Consider the following 23280-nt stretch of genomic DNA (forward strand, 5'->3'; position numbering starts at 1 on the left):
CTGAGAGATGCATCCTTGCGTGTTGAGAAGGAGGTACTTCAGGGGAAGGGTACTTACTACTGTTACTATTTACTATTGTCTGGTGTCTGGAGTTGGTAAGCAGTGAAGGTAGCACGCTTCTTTGCCACAGATTATTAAGGGGGGGGGGGGAACCCAAACAACCACATTGTGTTACAGTGTGCACCCTGGCCTCTTAAAATGGAAGTTTCTGTTTTTATCTCCCAGTGTTTTTCCTTCCTTTTGTAGGCAGGAGTGAGAGCCATAATGCCAAGTGAATGGGGATTTTGGCCACGTGTTAAGTACATACAATTGCTCTTTAAAAAATAATTACATATAATACAAGAGGAGGAGGAAGCCAGTCTATTCCTGTAAATGGCCACTTAAGATATAGACAATAAATAACTGTAATAATTTGGCATATCTGAGACTTGGCATTTAGGAGTAAAACAGTGCTCTCCTCCCATTGTCTGTTGAGATGCATCAGAAATGGAGTTGTAAGGAAAGATTTTTATTCCGAGCTGCGGCAGGGTGTCGGAAAGCTCGTGCAAGTGTATAGGATTATTCTTTTCCCTTCCTCTGTCTCTCCCTTGTGCTTTTATACACTTTCCCTGCACCACCCTTTTACATTCATGAGCATATACTGCTTGCTGTAAAATGGGATAGGCTTCCTTAAGCCTCGCTCGCCTCTTGCAAATAAGTGCAAGAGAACAACGCCTTGGGAATAAAACCTCTGCCGGCGTAATTAAAGCGTCTCTCGGATTTGTCATTGGCTACTGCGAGCCCTTTGCCGCTACAACTGTTCTGTCTTTGCATCGGTGCTCTTCCACCCGCCTCCGCCCATTCATACCTGCTCTCCTGACAGAGGAAACCGGCTGCTCTTTTGCGAGCCTTTGCCGTGCGGAGTCTCCGTGTGCCGGTATTTAAATGCTGCTCGGGTTGTTAAGCCACAGCGCCTAGCGGAGTGCCGCGCCGTGGCTTGCAGTCGAGGGCTGTGTCGCTTTAAGGCATGTGATACTTTCCCGAGCAGGGATGTATTGAAATAGGCTACGGTACTTACAGCATCATATAGCAGCGTACGTACAGCTGCCTTGCTCTGCACTGCCTGCGCTGGAGTGAGGCTGCTCTGTCGTTAAACATACACTGAGCCTCGTCCTTAAGTATACTGGAAGCTGCAAATTATCTCAAGATCACTTCAGAGGTCTCATCAAGCAGAAGGTGCCGCTAGGAGATGATTTAAAGGTGAAAATGAGAAGGTTTCCACCCCTCAAATCTTGGCCACTTTTCTGACGGCAGAGTCTGAGAGCTCAGATGTCTTCTTTACTCTGGAAATAGGATTTGTAACGAAAAAGAAAAAAAATTTTTTTTTTTTTAATCCTGATAAAGAAGATTATTGGGAAGCTATTAAAAATCCTTTATTGTGGTACAGATGGATTTAAAAAAGTGTTAGATCTTTCCAATGAACACTAATAGAGTGCTCTCCTCTTGGTTGGATTACTCAGGTAAGGAGCTTCTTTAGGATTTAAGATTCAGAAAGCAGATCTGGAACTCCGATAATAACTGGAGGAGTACTCACTGTGCTTGTTACTAGTAATACGATGATCTCTCTGCATAAAACTGTGTGTGTGAGATAACAGTTTGCTAACACTCAAGTACATGAAGAAATGATTGTAAGAAATGCTGGGGATTGAGCGAAAGTAGTTTGAAATAATGTCATTTGAGAAAGCATTTAAAAAATGCTCCAAAAAAATTTGGAGAGCTAATGATTGAAATATGGAGTGGGTTAAGTAAGTCTTCTGTCCGTGTGGTTAAGAATATGATGTCTGAAGAAAGACACAGGAACATTTAGGAGACTGTGTAAGTTTGGCTTTGCTTCACTTTTTGCCTAGGATTTATAAAGTTCAGCTTAAATAAGAGCCTGAATACCTGCAATATCACTATGTGTGAGAGTCACCTTTCCCTTTTATCTTGTTGTATGAAAAGCCTGGGAGCACCAAAAATGACAATAAGGCATTAATTCCCGAGGACACGGGAAGTCTGCTGGGAGCTCTATTTTGCAAGATTACTTCCTCTAGAAACAGAGGAGGAAAAAGTGTGCTGTATACAGTAAAGTAAATGGTAGGGAATTAAACTAATCATATGCTGTACAGTGCATTAAACACCCAGTACAGAGAAAAGAATAGCCTCATGCTAATCAAAATAATGTTTTAGTGTTTTCAGTTAATTATACTTGTAAGTTTATGGCTTTTTAAGCCAGTTAGTGTTAAAAAGCTTCCCAAAGACTGTCTACTTTAAAATAAGCAAAAAATCTTCTAAGCATATGTTTTATTGACACTTAAATTTCATTATTATTTAATACTGCTATTTTTTCTACTGCAGAAATCCTCCTGATAGGTCACATACAGAGTCTATTTTTTTCCTTAATTCTTCTGTGAAGGCATGATTTTTTTTTTCCATGCAAGAGATTTTTATCTTCCAAAGTCTGTCTTCCTCTGTGAAAGCGATGTTCAGCTGATTGGATTATTAGCTAAAAACGGCATCGCGTCATTGGCTGAATAAGGAAAGTGCCTGAAGTTTGATTAATTTGGCAATACGAAATGCAGCAGAAGGTGGTGTTAAAGGAACTGGACGATGTGTAGCGTAGCTGAGCCTTGCAAACCCCCCGATCCTTGCAGGCATTGAGAAAGAGCTGTTGAAGTTAAACTCGGAGAATTTAGCCAGTTAGTATGATAATAAAGACAATTATGAAAGTCCGCACCTATATTGGATGGCCAAGTATGCCAGCGTTAGGATGGAGAAAGAAATTACCCCTTTCCTTTGTGGAAGGAAAAAAAGACTCTTGTTGCGATCTGCTTTGTGAAAAGATCACGCCTGCTGTCTGATACATATGAAATTCAGTCGGGCCATGCTTGAGTTCTTTTACACTGGTAGGTCGAATAAAAGGAAGCTGATTTTTACCTAGGGATTAGAACACAATTCTGAGAAACAATTACTTTGTTTAGCAGACAGCACTGTGATTAAAAATTAATGCTTGCAGAAGTCAAAAACAAGAATCTATTATCTACTGGGTCGGTATTAGCCTTACAGTCTAGGGGATGGAGTATGCTTGAAATGCTTTGCAGGCATCTGATAATGTCGTATGCCTTTCTGTAATGTATTTAAAGTAGTTCTGATCCTGTCTGAAGAGCACGGTTTTTGGCTGGCCTTGTGAACTCCCCCGCCTTGTAAGTTCAGTGGTAGAACAGTGTGGGAATAATTCCCAGCCTTCTGTTTACATTGGTTTTTTTGTTTGTTTTTTTCCTAGTACTCAGATCATTATAGTTTCATTTTTGCCACTGAATTATTAAAGTTATGCAGGCTCTTGTGTTGACATCTCGTTACCTCCACCGTCCTCCTTGGACGTGACCTTTGTTGTATGACAATTGCATCCTGCAGGGGGAAAAATAACCAGGAAACAAAAGATGCTTAAGCAAAAGGAGTTTAAAAAAAATGTTGTAATGGAAGCTGACTATTGTGTGCTGCGAGGCGATGGATAATAATGTCTGTCTAATATTTTGTTTAGAGAATGGCAGTGGTCTCTGCAATGTCCTGGGTCCTGTATTTGTGGATAAGTGCCTGTGCAATGCTGCTCTGTCAGGGGTCCCTCCATCACACTTTCCAGCAGCATCACCTGCACAGACCAGGTAGGACTGAGATCAGCTGTGGGATGCCGTGAGATTGCAGGCGCTCTGCCCGTGCTCATGTCTGTCTTGATAAATGATTGAATAATCGTAAAATCCATTTTATCGTTTAACTTTTATGAGTTGTTTGCCTTGATACCGCGGAGCGTCTTTTCCAGTCAGCCTAATGTGTGTTGTGCTTTGCCAATCTGATGTTGAAGTATTCATCTTTTAACGTTGTCTTCTAACAACTTCCCAGCATGGGAATCCCATTTGAAAAACAGTTTAATTTCTGTCTCTGTCTTTATTTCTATCTCCCCATTCTCCTCCTTTATTGCAGTAGTGAATGGAAGTATAGCTTGGAAAGACATTGTAACAGCATAGTTTTGGATAACTGTTTGCTCTATCTAACCCAAACTGGACACAGGTTGGTTACTTAGAATACTATTAGCCAAAACCTACTCAGTCATTAGTGTTTACCTGAGGTCAGGTGTTTACCTTGGTGTAAATGAGAGATACAGTTATTTTAGGATTTTCAAGTTTACATCTGAAAACTGGTGAGGTTGCAAAAGTGTAACCCAGAGGAGAATTTGGGCCTGTGTTTCAATGGAGTTAAATGTGTGTAAGGTCAGAATTAGTCCCACGGGTTTGCAATGGAAAACTTAACTCATTTTAACTACCACGATCCACAGAGACTACATGTTAGTATTTTTACTGCTCTTGTGCTTTTCTTAATAGCAATTGATTATGTTAAGTTTTCAGCTCTTAATTACATTTCGAAGCATCTGTGCCATGTTAAAAATTGAGGAGTTGGCATAGTCTAACACAGTATTATCATCTAGTTAAAATTAGACAGGGCAAGTGTGTCACTTTATAAATGCTGATTCAAAGAAAGGAGGGAGAGGTCTTAAGAGCTTTAGAAGTGAAAGATGGAAAATGTTAACCTGTAATGATGCATCATTTAATATGTGGCAATTAATACTTTATGGTTTTTAATCTAATGGAATTACCATCAAAGGTAGATGGTAATAGAACTGTAAATGTTTTACAATCTGATGATTAAAAGTTTTTCCAACTATTTTTCCTTGTTCAAAAGTTGCAGGTATTGGCATCTTCTTGCTTTCTTGTAATAAAATATGCATAGCATAGAGTACTAGACCTAAGTCTTTGATAGACCAACTCTAGGTGGTTAAGTTAGCACATTAGATTAACTAATTATATTATCTTTACTAGCTGGCACTGAAAGTTTAAGAGTATCTGAAGTTTGAGTGATGGTCATATTTGGGACTTGCAAAGAAATGAACAAAATACTTATTGCAATGCAATTGTGAGTAATGCTGCTGGTAATCCGAGTCTGACCCTCAGTGAAGGAAATAAATAAATAAAAAATAGAGCCCAGGTAAACAGCTAGGTAAAAGGAAAATCTAATCTTGTTTTGTAAAATCAGTTGAAACAAGTGGCATTATGAGAAAAAATGAGAGCTGGGCAGATCCAGAACTCTGCAACATTTGCCTAAGCTTGAAAAATCGCCTCTTTTATGAAGCAAGAACAGCAAGACACTGAATGCATACCAAGTGTTGGGAAAATGTGAAAAATGGCAAAATCTTTCACTCAGAGATGTGATACAGATAGAGTGAAGGTTTTACAGCTGCCTCATCACCTCCTTAGAAACAGCCAGGCTTTTCCTCTTGCGAGCCTTTCCCCGGCAGCTTCTGCGCGCCCTACATGAACAAGATTGATGGTGTTCTGATCCTGGGCAGCCAATTTCAGTCTCTCAAGAAATAATCCACTACACTGACAGATGAGTGGAATTTGACATGATGTTCACCTCGGATTCAGACTGTGCTGCACCTGGGAAGTAGCAGCTCGTGAGCGTCCTTTAGGGAAACTGTTAGAGATTTTGGACAATTTCTGCTGTCACAACAGAAAATCAAGACGGTGTTTTTTATAAGGCCATGAATTTGCAGTCTGCCAACCGCATGCAAAAGGTTGTACATAAAAGGGATGGAAATATGTTAACTAGCAAACTGAGTGATTCTAATGTATTCAACTGCAGTCCCTGAGCACACCCTATTTTTCATATTTATGTTATTAGGAATGCGTCATTTACTTTTAGTTAGTCACTGTGTAAGTAAGATTAAAATGTTCAGCCAAATAAAAGTGAATAAAAAATGGATGCAGATGAGCCAGTGCATAATCTCAATAATTTAATATTTGGTATATGAAATTTCAGCTTATTGAATCATGGCAAATATAGCTGTAATCAATAGCATGCTCAGCATACCTTTTCTTTCAGTTCGTGATCTTCCATAGATAATGAGATGCTCTGAAATAAGAGAGGTTCTGAACACTTCAACTCCAGCATGGGGCTACTTTTGTATAAGGTAATTAAAAAGGCAGATTCCAACCTGTCTTGTGCTTGTTGTACTTGATGAATGCAAGAGTGTCACTACGCACAAAAAACGTGCCAGTAAGAAATTCTGATTTAGTGGATTTAGCATAATAAACTTGAACTGAACTCAATGGATTATCACAGTGAATATACCCATATATTGGTTAAGCCTATTTTGAAACATTAGAAATCGGGGGTAGCATATGAAAAGGTTAGTTTATCATCAAAGTAGATTTCTGAGGTTTTTTCCTCCTGAAAATTTCTTAAGCATAAGTGTCTGAGTGGGTTGAAATAGATTTTTGCACACTGTATGTGCAAACACATGAGTTTAAAGCTTCCTTTCAGTGTAGTATATGGTTTTATAATTCAGTACTTCTTTATTCAGTTAGACAACTTGGCAGAAGGTACAAACCTGAAAACAAATGAGATAAACCATTTTGTGTGACAGCATTTGTAAGTGACTGTAGCTTTATTTTCTGTGAAATGTTGGCAGAAGGGCACAGATAGTAAGGGCCTAGTAAATATTCCTTAAATATAAAATGGATTATGCTGTATTATTTGTACCTCTTCATGAATTATTCTTTCTTGCCTCATTAACATAATGAAAGGTTTAAATGCCTGCTATTAATATCCTTAAGTATTGGTGAGTGTTTCTTTTGAATGTGGTAGGTGAGGTGGGCAGGGTAGATTTTTCTCCTTCTTAAGTTGGAGCCAGAGAAGAAGACCTTACTTGCTTCGGTGTAAGGTAGCAGATCACCACTGCGGTGTAATTCTCCCTGGGTAGCACACGTGCTTTTCTGCAGCTCTTTATATGAATGTATTTCATTTCCATGAAAATTATGTTAGGCAAAGGATGTATGAAAGCATTCACAGGAAATAACTTTATGTGGAAACAAATCTCCATTTTTTTTCAAACGTGTCATTTCTGTATGATTTAGTAAGAAACAGCAGTAATGAGGAGAATTCCAAGTTGGCCATTTTAAGCTCTAACATACAGTTGTAGAGCTGTTGGATTGGCCTGAGGATTAGAGTGGACAGGTTGTGATTTGCGGAGTTAGCCAAGTGCCTGTGATAGTCTGTTGATCATCTGATTGACAGGATTGACTCCTTCCTAGAGGCAGGAAATAGACGCTGGCGTTTGGCAGGACAGTAAGATATTAACAAATCTAAGTGCTGTCTTAGAGTTCAAGTCTAATTTAAAAAAAAAAAAAACCTTCTCAATCTTACAATTCTTAGCAAATCTTTCATGGGTCTGCTCTGTAAGTGAGACCTGTGTCGCGTGCAGGGAGGACCATTAGCTTCTATGGAATCGCAACGGACAACAAACTAGTCGCACATTGCTTGAAAAGGGGAGCACACTGGAGTGCAATCATACATACATCTACTAAAAACCAAGCTTTACATATTTACCTTTATTGTGATAGTAGTTAATCAGGTGCCAATTAAAAATCATCTCAAGAAGTGGCTCTCCATCCAAACTGTGAGGAGAAAAATCAGTGTCAAAGCAATTCTGTACAAACTGACAACCAACATCAACCTAAAAGTGCTCTGAGCGTATTTCTTAGTGGACAGACAGCATTTTACAGCAACTTGAGTCTGTGGCTGGGAGCAAAAAATTTCTTAGTTCTGATCTTGGCCTTCCCACTGTTTTCCCCCCCCCCCCAGCCTTGGGGGGGGGGGGAATGGCATATTTTCACACTTCAAAAGGTCTACTGTTTTCATGTGCCCCAAATTTTGGCTCTTCAGTTCAGGACAGCCTGGGAAGAATGCTGGTCTGAATCTAATTCCTCAGTAAAAGTGTAAATAAAATAGTTTCCTCTGTACTTGGCAGAGCAATTGAAATTCGGAAGACTAATCAAACGGGACTTTTGCTCTTGGTGTTGATAAAAGCAGGTCGAGGGCAAGGTAGCAATGTATGAATATGTATCACTTCTGTGACTGGTAAAAATTATATCCTGTGTGAGTGCGAGCTGAGTCCCTCACACAGTGTCCAAAGCACCATGCTACAGCATAGCCTGTGTGTAGCGGATCAGGTCAGGGACATGAAAGCTGATGACTAGTGTTTCTTGCTGTGTTAATTAAAATGAACAAATTGAAAAGATGCAAGGCCTAATTCAGGTCTCATTTACACCAGTAGAGACACAGAGAGCACCATGAATATGTCCCAGTTTGTTCAAGATAGAAAAGCCTGCTCATGACTTGATTTCCAGCGAGCGACTGAAATACCATCTGTCTGATACCTCCGTTACTGATACCGATTCTGTTTTGGCCTCCACAGTCCGTCTTTGAAAATGTGAAATTGTCACCTCCTGAGCAAAGAAATCCGGGCTGGAGGTGTTTACTGTGTTTCTGGGCACGTACAAAACCATTTGAGTGTAGGTGGACAAATGTGGTTGTATGCATTTTGTGTATGCAGAGAACTGATGTAATGAAACCAGCGCTTGGGCTCCTGGCAGCACGGTAGCGATGGATTACCTCCCGTGTCGGTGACTCACTTGTTTACAGCAGGAGCTTTGCAGAAGCGCTGTGCCCTGCGCGTTCTGAAGAAGCGAAGCTCCGGAAGAGAAACAACAGGGCAACAGGGTGTGTTTGCAGCCAGAGAAATTAGCCGTGCTTTTCTGCGGTACGTAAGCCCCTTCTTTACAGGAGAGGCAGCACTCTAATAGAGTTGGAAAAAAATGTGTATGTATTCCCAAGGAGTAAGGAGCGTTTGAGGGAGGGTCAGAGCTCAGTTACTCACCTGAGAAAGGGCTCGTAGCTCTGGTGCGCGTGGAGGGAAGCTGTTGCCGCTCGCGCTGCTGGATGTGATGCCTTGTTACTCCCGATGCAGTCAGACGAGGTGAGCTGAGGGGAGCAGGTGTTGCAGTTCGATGGGCCGTGAAGAGCACGGTGGCCGAGGTGCGCGGCCGCTGTGCCGCATGCCGCTCCGCGGGAACCGCTGGCAGCGTTTCTGCGTTTCCCGTGTCGCGCCTTCTGCGAAAGCGCAACACCAAGGTGCCGACAGAGGTATCGCGAGAGACGGGCAGCGGCGCCCGCACGTGCGATGGGCATTGGCAGAGTCTGCGCTCTGGCTCGGTCCCCCCGAGTCCTTCCTCCCAGCCACACTCCTCCTCCCTGCACGTGCTGCTTTGGCTCTCCCTAGGTCCCGTCTGCGGGCAGCCACGGAGGCAGGAGCAAAGCGTGTCCCTCTTTGCAAGGCGGAGGCTCCCCTGGCGAGACGCGGAGCAAAAAGCGCCTCTCCGTGCGGGGGCTCAGCAGCACGCGGGCCGCGGCCCTGGCGGGTGCCTTCCCCTCCCGCGCCCGGGTGCCGAGCCTCCGTCTCCGAGTGCAGCCTGGGGCCTCGGTGGGTCACGAAGGCCCTTCCGGTGCACTCTGCTATTTGTAGCTTGCTGTCAGGGTTTTAAAGGCTGTGAGAATTCATACTGTGGTGGTTTAGCCCGGAGGAAAACTTGGCGCCTACAAATATAAACCCCAAAGGCAATACCCGTTGTTCTAAATTGAAGTATTTCTGCTGACGACATCAAAAACCCGCTTTAGCGATTAGCCTACTTAAGTTCAAGACTCATTTATATTTTAAAAGGCAATATCCAAGTGCATTTCCTCATAAGGTAGGTGTGTTTTCTCCCATTAAGCTTCACATTGTTTTATCCTTTCCCTCCTATAATCTTTGTATTTCCTTTTGAATGCTTTCTTTTCCACTCTGCTGTGAAATCAACCTTTGCTGTGAGCAAGATTTATTTTCCTGATGTGATTCGGCATTTCTGCTATTTCCAGATGCTCTGTACAGTACGGTTCTCTCCAGCTAAACTTGCTCGAGCCCTGGAACAGGGCTGGATATCTCGTTTCACTGTGCCCTAGGCAGGGGCCACTAGGACTGTAGCACAGTTGGGATCTAAATTTATTAGTCTGTCAATGATGCACAATGGGGAATTGGGGGTGTAAATTAAGCAGAATGAAGTTACGAAGCGCCATGTATACGTCTGTGACTCATATTTCCGTGCTCTATTTAGAAGATTGTTACCTGACATCTCCCCCTCTCGCTGACTCCGTTAAGAACGGCAGCTTTCCTTTGCAGTGGGTTAGAAACCAGTCCTGCTCTCCTGGAAAGTCACTTATCTTCAATGACAGCAGGTGCAGGATCAGGCCCTTGGCTATTGTCTGATAATCAATACTTGAATTGTAGTATTCAATTATAATTCTTCTTTTACTTTAAAAAAAAAAAAAAAAAAACAGCTTTGGAACATGAATTGATGGCAGAAATTGAGGAGCTTAGGACTGGATTCTGAAACCCCAGATTTATTAACATCATTCAAAAAATCTGACTCCTAAATACTTGCTTGACATGATCAAAGCACCTGCTGCTTCAGTGGAAGTCACCCATCAGCTCCTGATCCTGAGATCTGTTGGAATTAAATGCTCTTTTATGGCTTAGTCCTAAAAGGTACCGGGCAGTTCCCACGCAGCCTGCGGTCTGGGCAAAAGGGGCAGTATTCTTCTTCCGTGGCCTGGAGCTCGCTTCCATAGCGATTCCTTGAAAATATCTAAGTGAAGAGCAATATGGGGTCAATCTCTTATGTGAGATGGCTGAATTTCCTCCTACCATGGTGTTCTCATTGCGGTGCCTTGCCTTTGAGCTACACCTAATCTGGGACGTGACTGCTCTACACCAGCAGCTCCCACTGGCAGTCATGTGTGCCCTTTTGAAAATGTGCCTGAATATTTCTCTTATGAGCTGTGAGGGTTTATTTGTATATCACACACTCTACCTCTCACTGAATGGACAGGCAATTAAAGAGCAGCTTAAATGAGAATCCTCGTCTCTTGATTAGGAGTGCTGAAGGTTCAGGTTATAATATGCAAGCTCCAAAATATGCAAGATCTAAAGCTCCTTTTGGATTAGTAATTTGGTTTTCTGTAGATGACAAAAAGTCTGGATCAAAAGCCTTCAAATCCACTACACAAAATGAGCAAAAATCACTTCTGTAGTTAACTTGTGTGTAAGCGGAAGTTATGTGAATGGAGAACTTGATCTGAAATCATCTATGATCATACATGTCAATTTATGAGAAAGTGGGGAACTTGGTGTTGTAGTTTCCCATCTTCTAAATAAAGCATGCAGCCAACAGGCTGTAGAGATGAGCCTGAGTCTAGGCTCGAAACTTAACTGCACACACTGTGATAAAATTTTATTATCTTAGGTGTCCTCATTAATGCTCTTCAAAAATGCAGTTAAATATTTCTGGCAACCAAAGCTTCAGTGTAATTTTACTGTATTGTAAAGGATTTATTAATTATAATCTTTTCTTGCAGGGTCTATTTATATTTGATCATGACATTAATTGGTTGCCAAAACAAACTAGAGTTAATTGTGTTTAATTAAGTGGTTGGGAGCAAGCAAGGATAGTATATTTGGAAAATCAGTTTCATTGATTTATATGTTTATTTTTTAAAAGAACCTGGATAAATGAAGGGAACTTATTGCTTAGCACCTTTTCCCCACATGCCACATGATGAGTAATACAGCTGTGGCTTTGTTAAACAGATTCAAGGATGAAAAAGTAAGTCTTTTATATAAATCTATTAATAATTAAATGCTCACATTCTGAATCATTCTGAGTTTAAATAAAAAACAAACAAAAATGATGCAATGAGATCGAGTAAAACTGATACTAACAATAAGGTAGTGTTCAGTACAATGTATTTTGAAAAATGCACTGGGGAGAAAAATGCAGCTCCTTCAGCTTCATTTGGAATTTGGCTAAGGGTGGGTTGGATAAGGAAGTTAGAGTAAAATATGCTGTAAAATATGACTAAATAGTTTTTTGTTGGTTTTTTGGTTTTTTTTATAATGCATATAAAATCAGTTAACTTCACTCTTCAGAAGAGTGGCTTCAGCTATATCCATCAGCCTGCTACACTTATTGCTACTAAACTGAGTGAAGAATTCTGAGGCCCTAACACTTTCTGGAAGAATCGGTTTCCTAAGTTGTAATGTTGTCTGTCTTTTTAAAAAGATAGTTTGTTGTTTTTGTACATTCCTTGTTTCTGCCTATATATTCCTTAGAAACACTTTCACCAGCACAAGATTTCTGTTATCTCAGCAGCTGCCTAAAACAAGTCATCATCTTTTTAAATGGGATAAATCCTGCCTGGAAGCATATATTCAGATAGACCAGCAGCTGCCCCTTTCTGAAGAAGGCCTTGTGCGCCCTTCTAACTCATATCAGCTCTTGTTTCAGTTTGCAGCAGTGTCAGGCTTAAAGTAGGTCTGCTGTGGCCAGAAGGTTGCTCCTTCCCCCCCCCCCCCCAACCAACTTTCTTTGTAAGTTGGTGTAGTACAAGGTATTGTCCTTAACTTACAGATTTAAGCAATGCAAGATTTGTAGGTATCAGGGTGACGCTAACACTTCTGGCCTCTGTTATGAATAGCATTAACTCATGAAGTTCTTGGTTTCTTCCGTGGGATGTTGTAAAATTTGGGTAGCACAGTCAGCCAGAAGGCACTATTGTGCGTTAAAATGAAAACCCAACAGATGAGTTGAAGATGGTGGAGGTCTTTGAAAGAGTTTGTAATTGGTTTCAGAGTGCCAGGGTAGGATCTGACAGAGAATGATTATGTCCAAGCCAACTCCCACATCTGTAGTATAATTATTCCTGTAGTAATATCATGTTTTGAATAAAATGCAGCTTCTTTTCCCAGGTCGTTAAAAACTGTCTTTCCATGGCTGAAAACTCATCACTTTCTCCGTGAAGTCTGCTGCCCAGGTGGTGTTCCTTAACCTTGTTTTGAGTTTTCTGCAACAAATAGATGACCCCCTTTGTTCTAATTTACTTTCTCTTGGTATTTCTATTATCTCTTTCTAGTTGGCAGGCAAGGAAATCAGATGTGCATCAAATGAAACCATTTGTCATGGATTAGTGCATGCAAATGCCTTGATGACAGCAGTAGACAAAAGCCTGCAAGTGTCTGAATGCTAAGTTTGGGAGAAAAAATTAATGAGGCCAGAATACCATTGATAGCAGTCACCAAATGAGTTTATTCAACCCCCCTAAAAGTAAGGTGACACTGTTCTTGTTCCTCCCTTATCCTAAGACTTCAATATAAAGGAAAAATGGGTAAGGCTTCAGGGTAATGCGCAGTGACTTCTGCTAAGAGGGAGAGGGTCCATTTAAGCTCCAGGCTTTCACAGGACAATAATATGCGAGGGCTCTCCCACTCTTGATTAAAATTCATCTGTACCAAAGCGGAGGAGGAGGATGGGACCCACAGTTAGGCACGAGCAGAGATGACTATTAGTGATGCTCCAGTGTGCATATCCCAGTTTGTCACAGCGTATTGGGATCTGATGAACTACCAGGTAGGATATTTAAATGAATCACGTGGAGGTGGAATTATATTTTCCAACCAAGACACTGAGGAAATGTTTTACATTTTCCTTACCCACAAAGACAGAATTGGGTAATTGTTTAATGTGGATCTCCTACTATTGGTAATGCACTGAATTGAACTAGTTGACAGTAATTATTAGGTATTTATCTCATGCTTTGCCCTCTTATGTTTGTTACTCCACTTTCATTAGCCTGATTAGGCTCGAGTCCTAAAAGATTACAGCAGGCTCCACTGAGCTCCCTGCTCGAAGGGCAGTGTGAGGAAGAGCTGGGATGCGGTTGTGGAAGGGCTGCTGGACATCACGCATGCCGTGTACATTAGCGCATTATATTTCTGTTCTCTTCCCCCCACACCCCCCAAATCACCCTTATGGCCCCTGTGTCTGGCACTCTCCTAATTCAGTGGAAGCTCCACAGTGTAGCCAGATTACCTGATGTTTTCTGCAGACTTTTACCCTATATCAAAAAAATTTTTAACCCTCCTGTTCATTCAATTTCTAAATCTCTTGTCTTCCCTTTGAATCAGTTTCCTTTTATTTTGCTCTTGCATCTTTATGTAAGCTCTGATGGCATTCACTTTTCTAAAAGTCTCTTCAAACCTCCTCCTCTTAGTCAATGCACCTTGATGTGGTGTTTGTGAGCAACGAAATACTACTTGATTTCATCCCAACTGGAATAACACCCACATTTTTATGAATAAATAGTTTCAAACATTGCTGTCTGGAAAAATCAAGAAGGAGCAGTTTGATCAAAAGGTGTGACATGCTGAAATACATTTTCCACTTTCTCATATTGACACCATATTTTGTTAAAAATGTTTCATAATAGTAAACTGGAGAAAACATGAATTATAGCTGTTCTCACTTGTAAGAAAATTTATTTCTGTTAATCCAAATTTTCCAACAGGAAAAACTTTACCTTTTCTTTTTTTTTTTTGTGCCTGTCTCTACAGCAGACTGTATACAAAGCAATATACTATCATTATTATTTGTGTTTTTCCTATACTTTGATTTCAAGTACTTGTGCTGGAACCAGACCTTCATCCTTTACGTCCCCCACGTTTTCCTCTGTCTTCATCCTGCAGTGACATCAGGACACTGTGGTGAGGACTTGATGGTACCACAGAAATCAATGTTGTGCTGGTCAGGCCAGGCGAAGCAGGCTCGGGAAAGCAAGCTCTTGACTGAGCAGGGCCAGTTTTGAAAATGAGCAAATGCTGGCAATGAAAATAGGCACGAATTAAAGGGAAGTGGATTTTGGTTTTCAGTGTGAACTGTTTGACAGTTTTCTTAGTAAAATGGTTCCTTGAAATTTTAAACTGTATTTGAATTGGCTTTGAGGCAACTGCTGCGTGGTGTTTTGTGATGATGTGCTTTGAGCGCTGTGGTCTCTTGTACTGGTTATACCTTTCTTCCAAGACTTGTGTTATGTAAGTCACCCCTGAGTCATGTTGTGTGCCAAATTCAATCTCCCTTGAAAATTTTTCCCCAAATATGTACGTATGAATCCTGAGATGTTTTCCAGTTTTGGTGTTTGGTTTTTTGTGTATGGGGTTTTTTGTTTTGTGTTTTTGTGTGTGGGGGGGGTTGTTTGTTTTTTTAAATGGGAATGATTGTGGTTACAAACGGATGAAACTGTTGGTTTAATGAAACATTTTGAGATTTTGGGGATTTGTTCCGACCCAATGTGGAATGAAACGGGATCTAGCCTGGTCTAACTTTATGGGCTCTAACCCTGCTTTGACCATGAGATGACCTCCAGAAGCCCTTTTCAACCCAAATGGTTCTGCAATTCTGATCTTTCAGAATCTCTGAAACAACAAAACAAAAGCAATGAGAGAAAGGCAGAGCAAGCAAGATGCCTCTGTCCTCAGAATCCAGGGAAACAGCATGTTTAGGCACTTGCCAGGGATATGGAAAACTGCAGTTCACCTGCTTGCTCCTCTTATGAAAGTTGATTTATTTGCTTGTGTTCTTGTGTTTTTTGATTTCTAATCTACAGAAGGAATAGATGGGATCTATATAGATAGAAACAGCCACAAAGTAGTATGAAATTTACACTGAAGTTCTTCTGATAAGATTTGTATGTCTTTAGTATGCTGCTCTCTGCATCTGATGGGCTTGTGCTCTTTAGAAGGTCAGAAGAGATCATCTTAGTCTTGACAGCATCTGTGAATTAAAGTCTGTCAGAGGGAGTCCATATAGAGTTTAAAATGCAAGCCCCCTTTCAAATATAAATGTAGCAAAATCTCTTTCTCCATGTAATACATGTGCATTGAATGTATTAGTACCTAAAGTTTTGGATGTCCTACCTTAAGCTGTGTTCTGTATGGTTTTAAAAAGGGCTGTAATGTCAAGATTTCACATCAGAACCAACTAAAGATACAAACAACTTGTTTATGCCATTGTTGGAAGGGAATTAATCAGTATTCTGATAGCAGTACGTAAATCTCTAGAACATCAGTATTTGCTGTAACAAGCACGTAGTCTTACAGGACTCCCAGCCAAAACCTGCCTTTTGTGGGTTTTTTATTTGTTTTTATTTTGTTTTTGTTTTCTCCCTTATGCCCAACTGAGGGACAGTGGATCCTGCAGATGCAGGACAAACATAGCATTAAGCACTGGCATAGGTCACCTGAGGAATCTCCAGCATGGGCATAGTTAGGGCAGTTGAGATGCAAATGACTGAGGTATTGCTATCGTGTCCCTCAAGTAGTCTCTTTAAGTGATACTGATGGCAGTGTCTGGTGGCTGGCAAAGAGTGGGTCCTCTCCCACCTGCCCAGGGTGGGTGCCCCCATCGCTCCATCCTGGGCATGGTCTGGCATGCAGATACAAGCATCACTGAGCTGGGCAGCAGATCATGGAGGCTCTTGGCTCACCCTTTTCATGAAATCAAGTGCTTTAGCATAAACCAACTTCATGCAGGCTTAAACCTTCATGGTGGTTAAGCTCTAATCTATCAGACTGCCCCCGTTATGAAGTGTAAGAGCCTTCACATTCACGTACTGTTGCTGCATTGGCAAACGAGTAAATCTGTAGTGAATTTTGTTCCTGTGTCCGTACGCTCATCTGAATCTGAGGCTCAGCAGATGCAGTCAGGCAGTGCAGCGTTTGTTTCAAATTTGGAACTCTTGACTTTTTACTTAATTGCTTCCTTCGAGAAAGTTAGGCTTTTTCTTTTTGGACAAAAAGGCTTACATTTTAAATACACTTCTCACTTGAAAGCTACACTTCCCACCAGAGTTTTGTGTGATGCTCCCAATCTTTCACAGACAGCATAACACTGATTCTGTATAACTCAAAGAGCACATTTGTGTAACGTGTCTGACTTGCAAATCTGTTATCTCAATACGCTTGCAGGCCAGCTACAGTAGCATAAAAACTTGTGGCAAGATACTTTTTTTTTTTTTTTTTTCCCCTTAATAAGAAAAAATTCAAACTGCTTCACTTGCCGCAATTGAAAAAAACTTAATCTCCTGGTTGTTTCTAAAGACATGGATTGCTTTAGGCCTGGAAGATAGGTCCCCAAAGAGGGCTGTGCTCTGGGGGTTCTGCCTGGAAGATCATTTGTGATTTTGTTTGGCCCAGCCGAAGGGGTGCCTTGGGGCCTGCTGGTGGGGCTGGGACGCCGTTAGGGTCCTGCACGGCCTTCCCCACTAATGGCCCTTTTTGGCTGCTGCTGTTGGGTTTTTGAGCCTCCTGCTGAGGCTTTGCTTCTCACCTGCTGGGACCTAGGAAGCCTCCTGTGCTGTAAAGCTGGCAAAAGATCTTCTACATTATTTACCTTTCTTTTGGCAACACAAAAGCTCAGTGGTTATAAGGCTATTTACCAATATTGTCACGTTTTCTGTCAGGATTTCATACTGTCGTGGAGGCATAGCAGAAATCCTGTGTCCCAGCTCATATCAGGGACCACCTGGTCAGATGGAGGATCTTGGCAAGGGATCCTTTCCCACAGGCTGATCTGCACCTTTAGCTCTCCTGGGATGAAGGCAACTGGGCTTCAGCTATGTCCATCGCCTGGATCGCAGAGGGGGTATCTAGAGGCCTCTGTTAGGCCTTGAGAATCAGACTAGGTGTTCATCTCATATGTATTGCTGAATTATTGTAAAAAATGGTATTTTAACCTCTTGTGGTTATGTGTTTTTATGCGCTTGAGGAATGGTAGCAGACTTTCTTTCCTATTGTGACAATTGCTTGGTTTTTTTCGTAGGCTGGAGGGATACACAGGGTAACACTCAACACTTTGCATAGCAGCATTTCTTTTACTGTGTGACTATGGCAGTGTAAATAATTGAATTTTTGTATTTGACAGCCAAAGCAAGATATCAAGTGTTGCTTCAGTACAATATTTACATTTTGAAATTAGTTTAAAACAGTTTAATTGTTTTTCCTGTTAAACTGGAAAAAAAAACCCTAATTTGTTTTATTTCTAAGCAGTACTTCCTCATCTAGACTTTTAATTTAATCAGGCCTTTTCCTTGCTTCTCTTTCAGTGCTTAGAAATAAAACAAATAAGAGGGCAATCAGAAGCTGCTTAAGGTACTCTGATTTTATTGTTTTCTGCCATAGGGGCTGGCCTGTCATCTTCTCTCTCTCTCAACAATAGACCTATGCTATAATGATATTGGTGGTAAGGGGAATAATTTCCAATATCTCCCGATGACAGTTTTCTATTTTGAATAAATAATTAGGTAATCATCAGAGCACGGACTGAACATCAGGAGTTTCTCTCCTGCCTGCTTGGAGGGCAAAAAGCCAGTCTCCATGACTAATTTATTATTTTAGGTAAGACTGAATGGGACTGAGTAGGGGCTCTGAGACAGGCAGTATCACTGCCCAGGGAAGGGCAGGGATCTCCCTCCTACAACTTCTAAAACAGGGAGTCGAGGCTGCTGCTGAGCTGGGGGGCTCCCAGGAGAGGAGCATCCCTCAGGGTTGGGGAAGGCTGTGCTTGCCTGCCGTGACTTAGACACGGGAAAAGGAAGCTTTAATACACACATGAGCATCTCTTAAATGGTATTGCAAAATTTATCCTTTGGGAAGAGTGTAATTTGGATGCTTTTGGTTCAGAGGGGAAAAAAGCTGTGCTGTCGCCTGCCAGCTCTCCCTGCAGTGCATTATGTGTATACGGTTTCTGTCCATTCTTTACCGCATTTGAACAATAGACTTTGAACTGTGGCTCCTCGATAATTTTGGAGGAGAGGAAGGCTGCACATCATCCTCAACTCACACCACTTCTGCTCTCCTGACCATTCAGAAAACAGGTCAGTGCCCCAGAGTGGGAAAGCAAGACTTTGGCAAACTGATGTTTGTGGTGATACCGAGGTATTTAGCTGTCTTCTCAGTCATTGCAAAATTCTCTTCTCTAAGGAGGCGATTTTCTTGTTCAAGGTGATATAACTATCCATGTCAGAGAACCAATACTGGTTCTCCTTTAGGAAATAAACACCTGTAGCGGTTATTTTGCTGTCCTTGAAATGCAGACTGGCATGTCTCACCTTATTTTAAGAGAGAAAATGCTTCTAGGTTTTTTTGACTGAAGCTTAGCATTAGAAATGTTCTGCTTTTGCTGAGTGATAATATCTGCTTTTGTCATTTTTATGTAAACTCAGCTGTGCTTTGCAAAGCACCATTGTTCTCTTCTTCCGGAGAAATCCGCCTGTGCCATCATCTATCAGCAGTAAAGATCTATGTGCACATTCTAATATTAATCAGCAATTCCCTAACAGTTATTTAAACTGTATCTACTTGTGCCTTTTTCATGACAAGCTCTTGGGAGGGGAGGGGGGAAGTTTAGAGGGAGTTTCCAGTTTGAATATAGATTTTTGGCAGTTTTAGAGCTGGATTTTCACAGCTGGATCCAAACTTTTATTTCTGATTTTGGTGACGCTTCTGACCACTGAGCAGCTGAAGGGGTCAGTTCACGTGATGCCGCCTCTGGGTCAGTGAACCTGCTGCCTCCAAGAGGGACCACCAGCCGTGTGGACGTGGTGGTCCCGGCCTGTGGACCATGGCACCAGAAGCCGCCTTGGCTTCGGCAGGGAGGAGAGGGGAAGGTGCTGAAATGCAGTCAGCTCGTCCTGGCAGGATACCTTATCTGAGTGAAAATATATGAAACATTTAAATAGTGGACAGTTATTTCTTTATCTTAAACCATTTATGGTTTAACACATGGCTTCATTTATCAAATGTCCTTTTCTCAGTGGTTCAAAATCCAGAGGGGGCATGATAGGGGACATGATAGCTTCCCAAATTAAGTTTTAGGCAGTTAGGGGGCTGATGTCATATGCTGTTTTAACAGCTTGTTTTAGTGCCATGCACATGCTAGACATAATATACATCTCTCACTTCTAACAGACATCAGCTTTTTAAAATCTGCTTGCTTACATTAAATTGCTTTTTCAGATGCTCTGAATGGTGGCATTCCTGTAAAGTCATTGAAACTTTTGGGATGGAAGCTCTTCTCCCTGTTGTGAATGAGGCTGCCTTAGATGCACTAACAAGCAGCTGTGCAAGAAAGAATTCAGCACTGATGTTTCCAATTAGACTGTTCATAGATAAGGTTTGTCTATGTGGTTCTAACTCTTGAAGGTATATAACAAGGCCCAAAAGAGTTATTTACCTGATGGTAGGACTTGGTCAGTCAAGCCAGTTTTATTTTAATAAGTGGCTGTACTGGATTTCAAACAAATAAGAGTATTACAGTAAGTTAGGAATTACATGCCAGAGGAGGTCTTCAGTGAAATACCTTGACTTGTCAGGAAAACGTCTTCCTGTGGGAATATACCTACCAGTTTTGGCAGGATCCAGATGTTGCTAAAACCAAGGATTAAAAAATCTCAACCTCCCCTTCAACAAATGTGATCAGTAGCTTGGTGTTTTAGGAACTTCCCTGGGAGCTGATTCAGATCACTGGGCTGTTGAATTTGTCTCTCTGAACTCTTCCTTTCCCAGGGTGAAAGTCTGATCTTACAGGCGAGACGCTCGCTCAGCCTGCAGAGAGCTAAGCTGCAGGTACGGCCTGACTGCTGCACAGGGGAAAGTCCAGGAGCTATATTTCAGCAGCACAAAGCACAGACTTACTTAACTCAGCCTTATGATTTTGTAAAAGTAGCAGTCTAGTTCTGTGTGATGTCTGTCCGTGTTGTTTCCCAGCTCAATGAGCAATCTGCAGCTGCCAAATCTTGCCGAGCCCCAACTCTCTGCCAGCAGAAATAGAATGGGGTGTAAAACACTGCTGGGATTTTTTTGTTTTTTGAAGGCACTTCATCATGTTGAGTAGAAAATGTAGATTCATTTCATAGCTGACACATAGCTGATTATTTATATTTCTTAGAAAACAACTAAGAATGTCTAAATCTTTTTTACCGATATGAATAATTTTCCTTGTCATGATTTGAAAAGAACGATGAGAAAAGACAAACTGAGATTAAGCAACAAACAGCCCCTGAGATGTGTCACTTCTTTGCAGTGATTTGCATAGGATGGTACCCATAAATTATGGAGACTGCTATCAGATACTGTGAATGAGAGTATGCTTACTGTTTGCAATGTAGTTTTCTGAAAAACAGTCATGAATTGTACCTGCAGAAGGTAATGGTGCCATCCTACTAAAATGCTGCTTAACTTCTTCAGGACACTTCTTCAGACCTAAGGCATGATACTAAGTTGCTAATTTTTTGTCTTTTAACATTGTCAAAAAAAAATACATGAGTTTTTACGCTGGATAATATCACTGTCTGCCTATCTGTCATTTTTCATTGCTTTTATGTCTTCTAAATGTCAAAAGAACAAAAATCCACATCTAACAGATAAGAAAGGTAAGAACTTTCCATGTTGCTCTAGCACTCTGAATATTTCAACATGTCAAAAGCAGGAAAAGATTCTGTAAGTTAAATAAATAAATCTGTAATATAGCTATTTCTCAGTGAACAGTTCACTCAGCTTTGGATATCCTCTTCTGTCTGAAGCATTTCCCTCTTCTGTGATGAAGTATTGGAAAGATGCTGTCAGGAAAGGAGGCTTTATTTTGTTCTGCTACAAAGCCTCCTTGTTCATTGGCATTATAATATTACCCGTGTTCCTCTCGTTACTCCTTGAGGAAGGTGGAAGGAGGTGGCAGAGTATCTTCTCATGAAACTAGAATAACTGTGTATGTGTACAACCAGATGTGACCAACCTTTTGTTATCAGCGATGCAAGCATGTTCACGCATACGTCTCTGTATGTTACCTCATCTTATAGTGTGAAGTGACCCATTTTTAGTTTAGAGTCAGATTCTGCCCTCATTTGTTTAGCTAAACATAGCCCTTTGCTCTTCCCTTATTTTTCGTCTTTTCAGAATACTCCATGGCAGGGATATTGAAAGCAGTGAGGTCTTAGTCACTCTCATTGGTAACTAAGTGGTAAATGTTTCCCACCAGCTGACCAGCTCTTGCAGTCAGTTATTCAAATAGCCGTAAGGGTTTGGGGGTTGGCTGTATTTCTGGTGGGTCTTGATGGAGACCAAAATGTTCCAAGTTTTGCTGTTGACGAGAAAGTCTCCTCTCGTTGTGCTGAGTGCCAGTCTGGAAAGAGATCCTTCACTTCCAGGTCTGCTGCTTGTCATGTGCCAAAGCAGCGATGGGAGTGGCCTTGTAAAGGGCAGCAGAAAATCCCTACATGGCATCACCTAGGAGAAATGAATATTGCTGCCTTCTTCAGGCTATACTTTTTTTTCCCCCATGGAGGGAACTTCTGCAGTTCCCCCGTAGCAGTGAAAACATCAGCTTGCAGCCGCAGAGGCAAGATGCGGCAGTAACCATGCTGGATAGCAGCAGCAATATTGTGGCAATGCTGGAAGCTCAGTGTACGCTAATTTTCCTTGTTTCTTGCCTATGCACCCTCGGGATAGTCTAGCTTTGCCTGTTCTTGGGGAACAACACTGTCAGACTTGAAGTGGTGCTGGCAGGCTGTGGGTTGTGGTTGAGGGACTGGTTGAGGGACATTGTATACATCCTCTGCCGCTGCAAGGCAAAGCCAACTTGGTGGGAAGAGAAGGTCTCCTTGTCAGCCTGGAGGGCACCTCTCGCTCTTTTATTTAAAGCTGTGGTTTTCTTTTTTTTCTTTTTCTGTCAGTGAAAATCTTCAGAAATTTCAGTCCTTAGGTTGGAAATATTTATCAAATAGACTCCTTGCTCTTTCATTATTTTTTATCTTCGTTTCTTTTTTTCCTTTTTGAGATGCAAAGATGATACTTTTTAACCATTTATGCTCTACTGTCCAGAGTTACACACTGAGTACTTACACCATACTTACACTGATAGTGTTTTCTAAGTGAAGTACTTAAAATCACGAAAGAAAAGGATAAACGTATGAAATGTGGGAACAATATAAATTGTCCTGTGTGTCTTCTTTCTTTTCTAGAAATAGTTTTCTTATTAGCCCTATATTTTGGGCTATGATAGCCATAGTCAATTCTAAAGTATGTATCAACTCAAGTAGAGAAAATGCCCAAAGTATTATAAAACTTGCCATGACTGTTTCTGTCAATAATACTTAATGTTCAGGGAAGTGAAATGCATGCTGTAAACAAAACTATGGTAAAAAGATAGAATGTATTTAGATGGTTTGCCCATATACATACACACCAATGCCTTTACCATAAGCCAGCGCATTTCCTACCTTATGTTCCCTACATTCATCTGCACCTCTTTCACAGGGGTTTCAGGGACTGTACACTTTTTTGTGTGTGGTTAGATTCAGAAGCTGCAAATCCATAAAATCAGTCGGTGATCATCTGGTAAATAACACCAAGGAGTTTATAGCTTGTTCAGCTTTGTGATTTAATCATAGTTTTGA

General features: G+C 41.3%; 1 protein-coding gene across 2 annotated transcripts in view; it reads left to right on the forward strand.

The window, feature by feature from the left end:
- Positions 1-23280, forward strand: part of TAFA1 (TAFA chemokine like family member 1) — a 340874-nt gene that overhangs the window by 109833 nt on the left and 207761 nt on the right. For both annotated transcript variants that reach the window (XM_067303624.1, XM_067303625.1), the window contains one exon: positions 3560-3680. In XM_067303624.1, coding sequence (XP_067159725.1) covers positions 3563-3680 — 118 coding nt within the window. In that variant the 5' untranslated portion in view covers positions 3560-3562. The remainder of the gene's footprint in view (positions 1-3559; positions 3681-23280) is intronic.

Source organism: Apteryx mantelli, chromosome 12, assembly GCF_036417845.1.
Source record: "Apteryx mantelli isolate bAptMan1 chromosome 12, bAptMan1.hap1, whole genome shotgun sequence".
NCBI lineage: Eukaryota > Metazoa > Chordata > Aves > Apterygiformes > Apterygidae > Apteryx > Apteryx mantelli.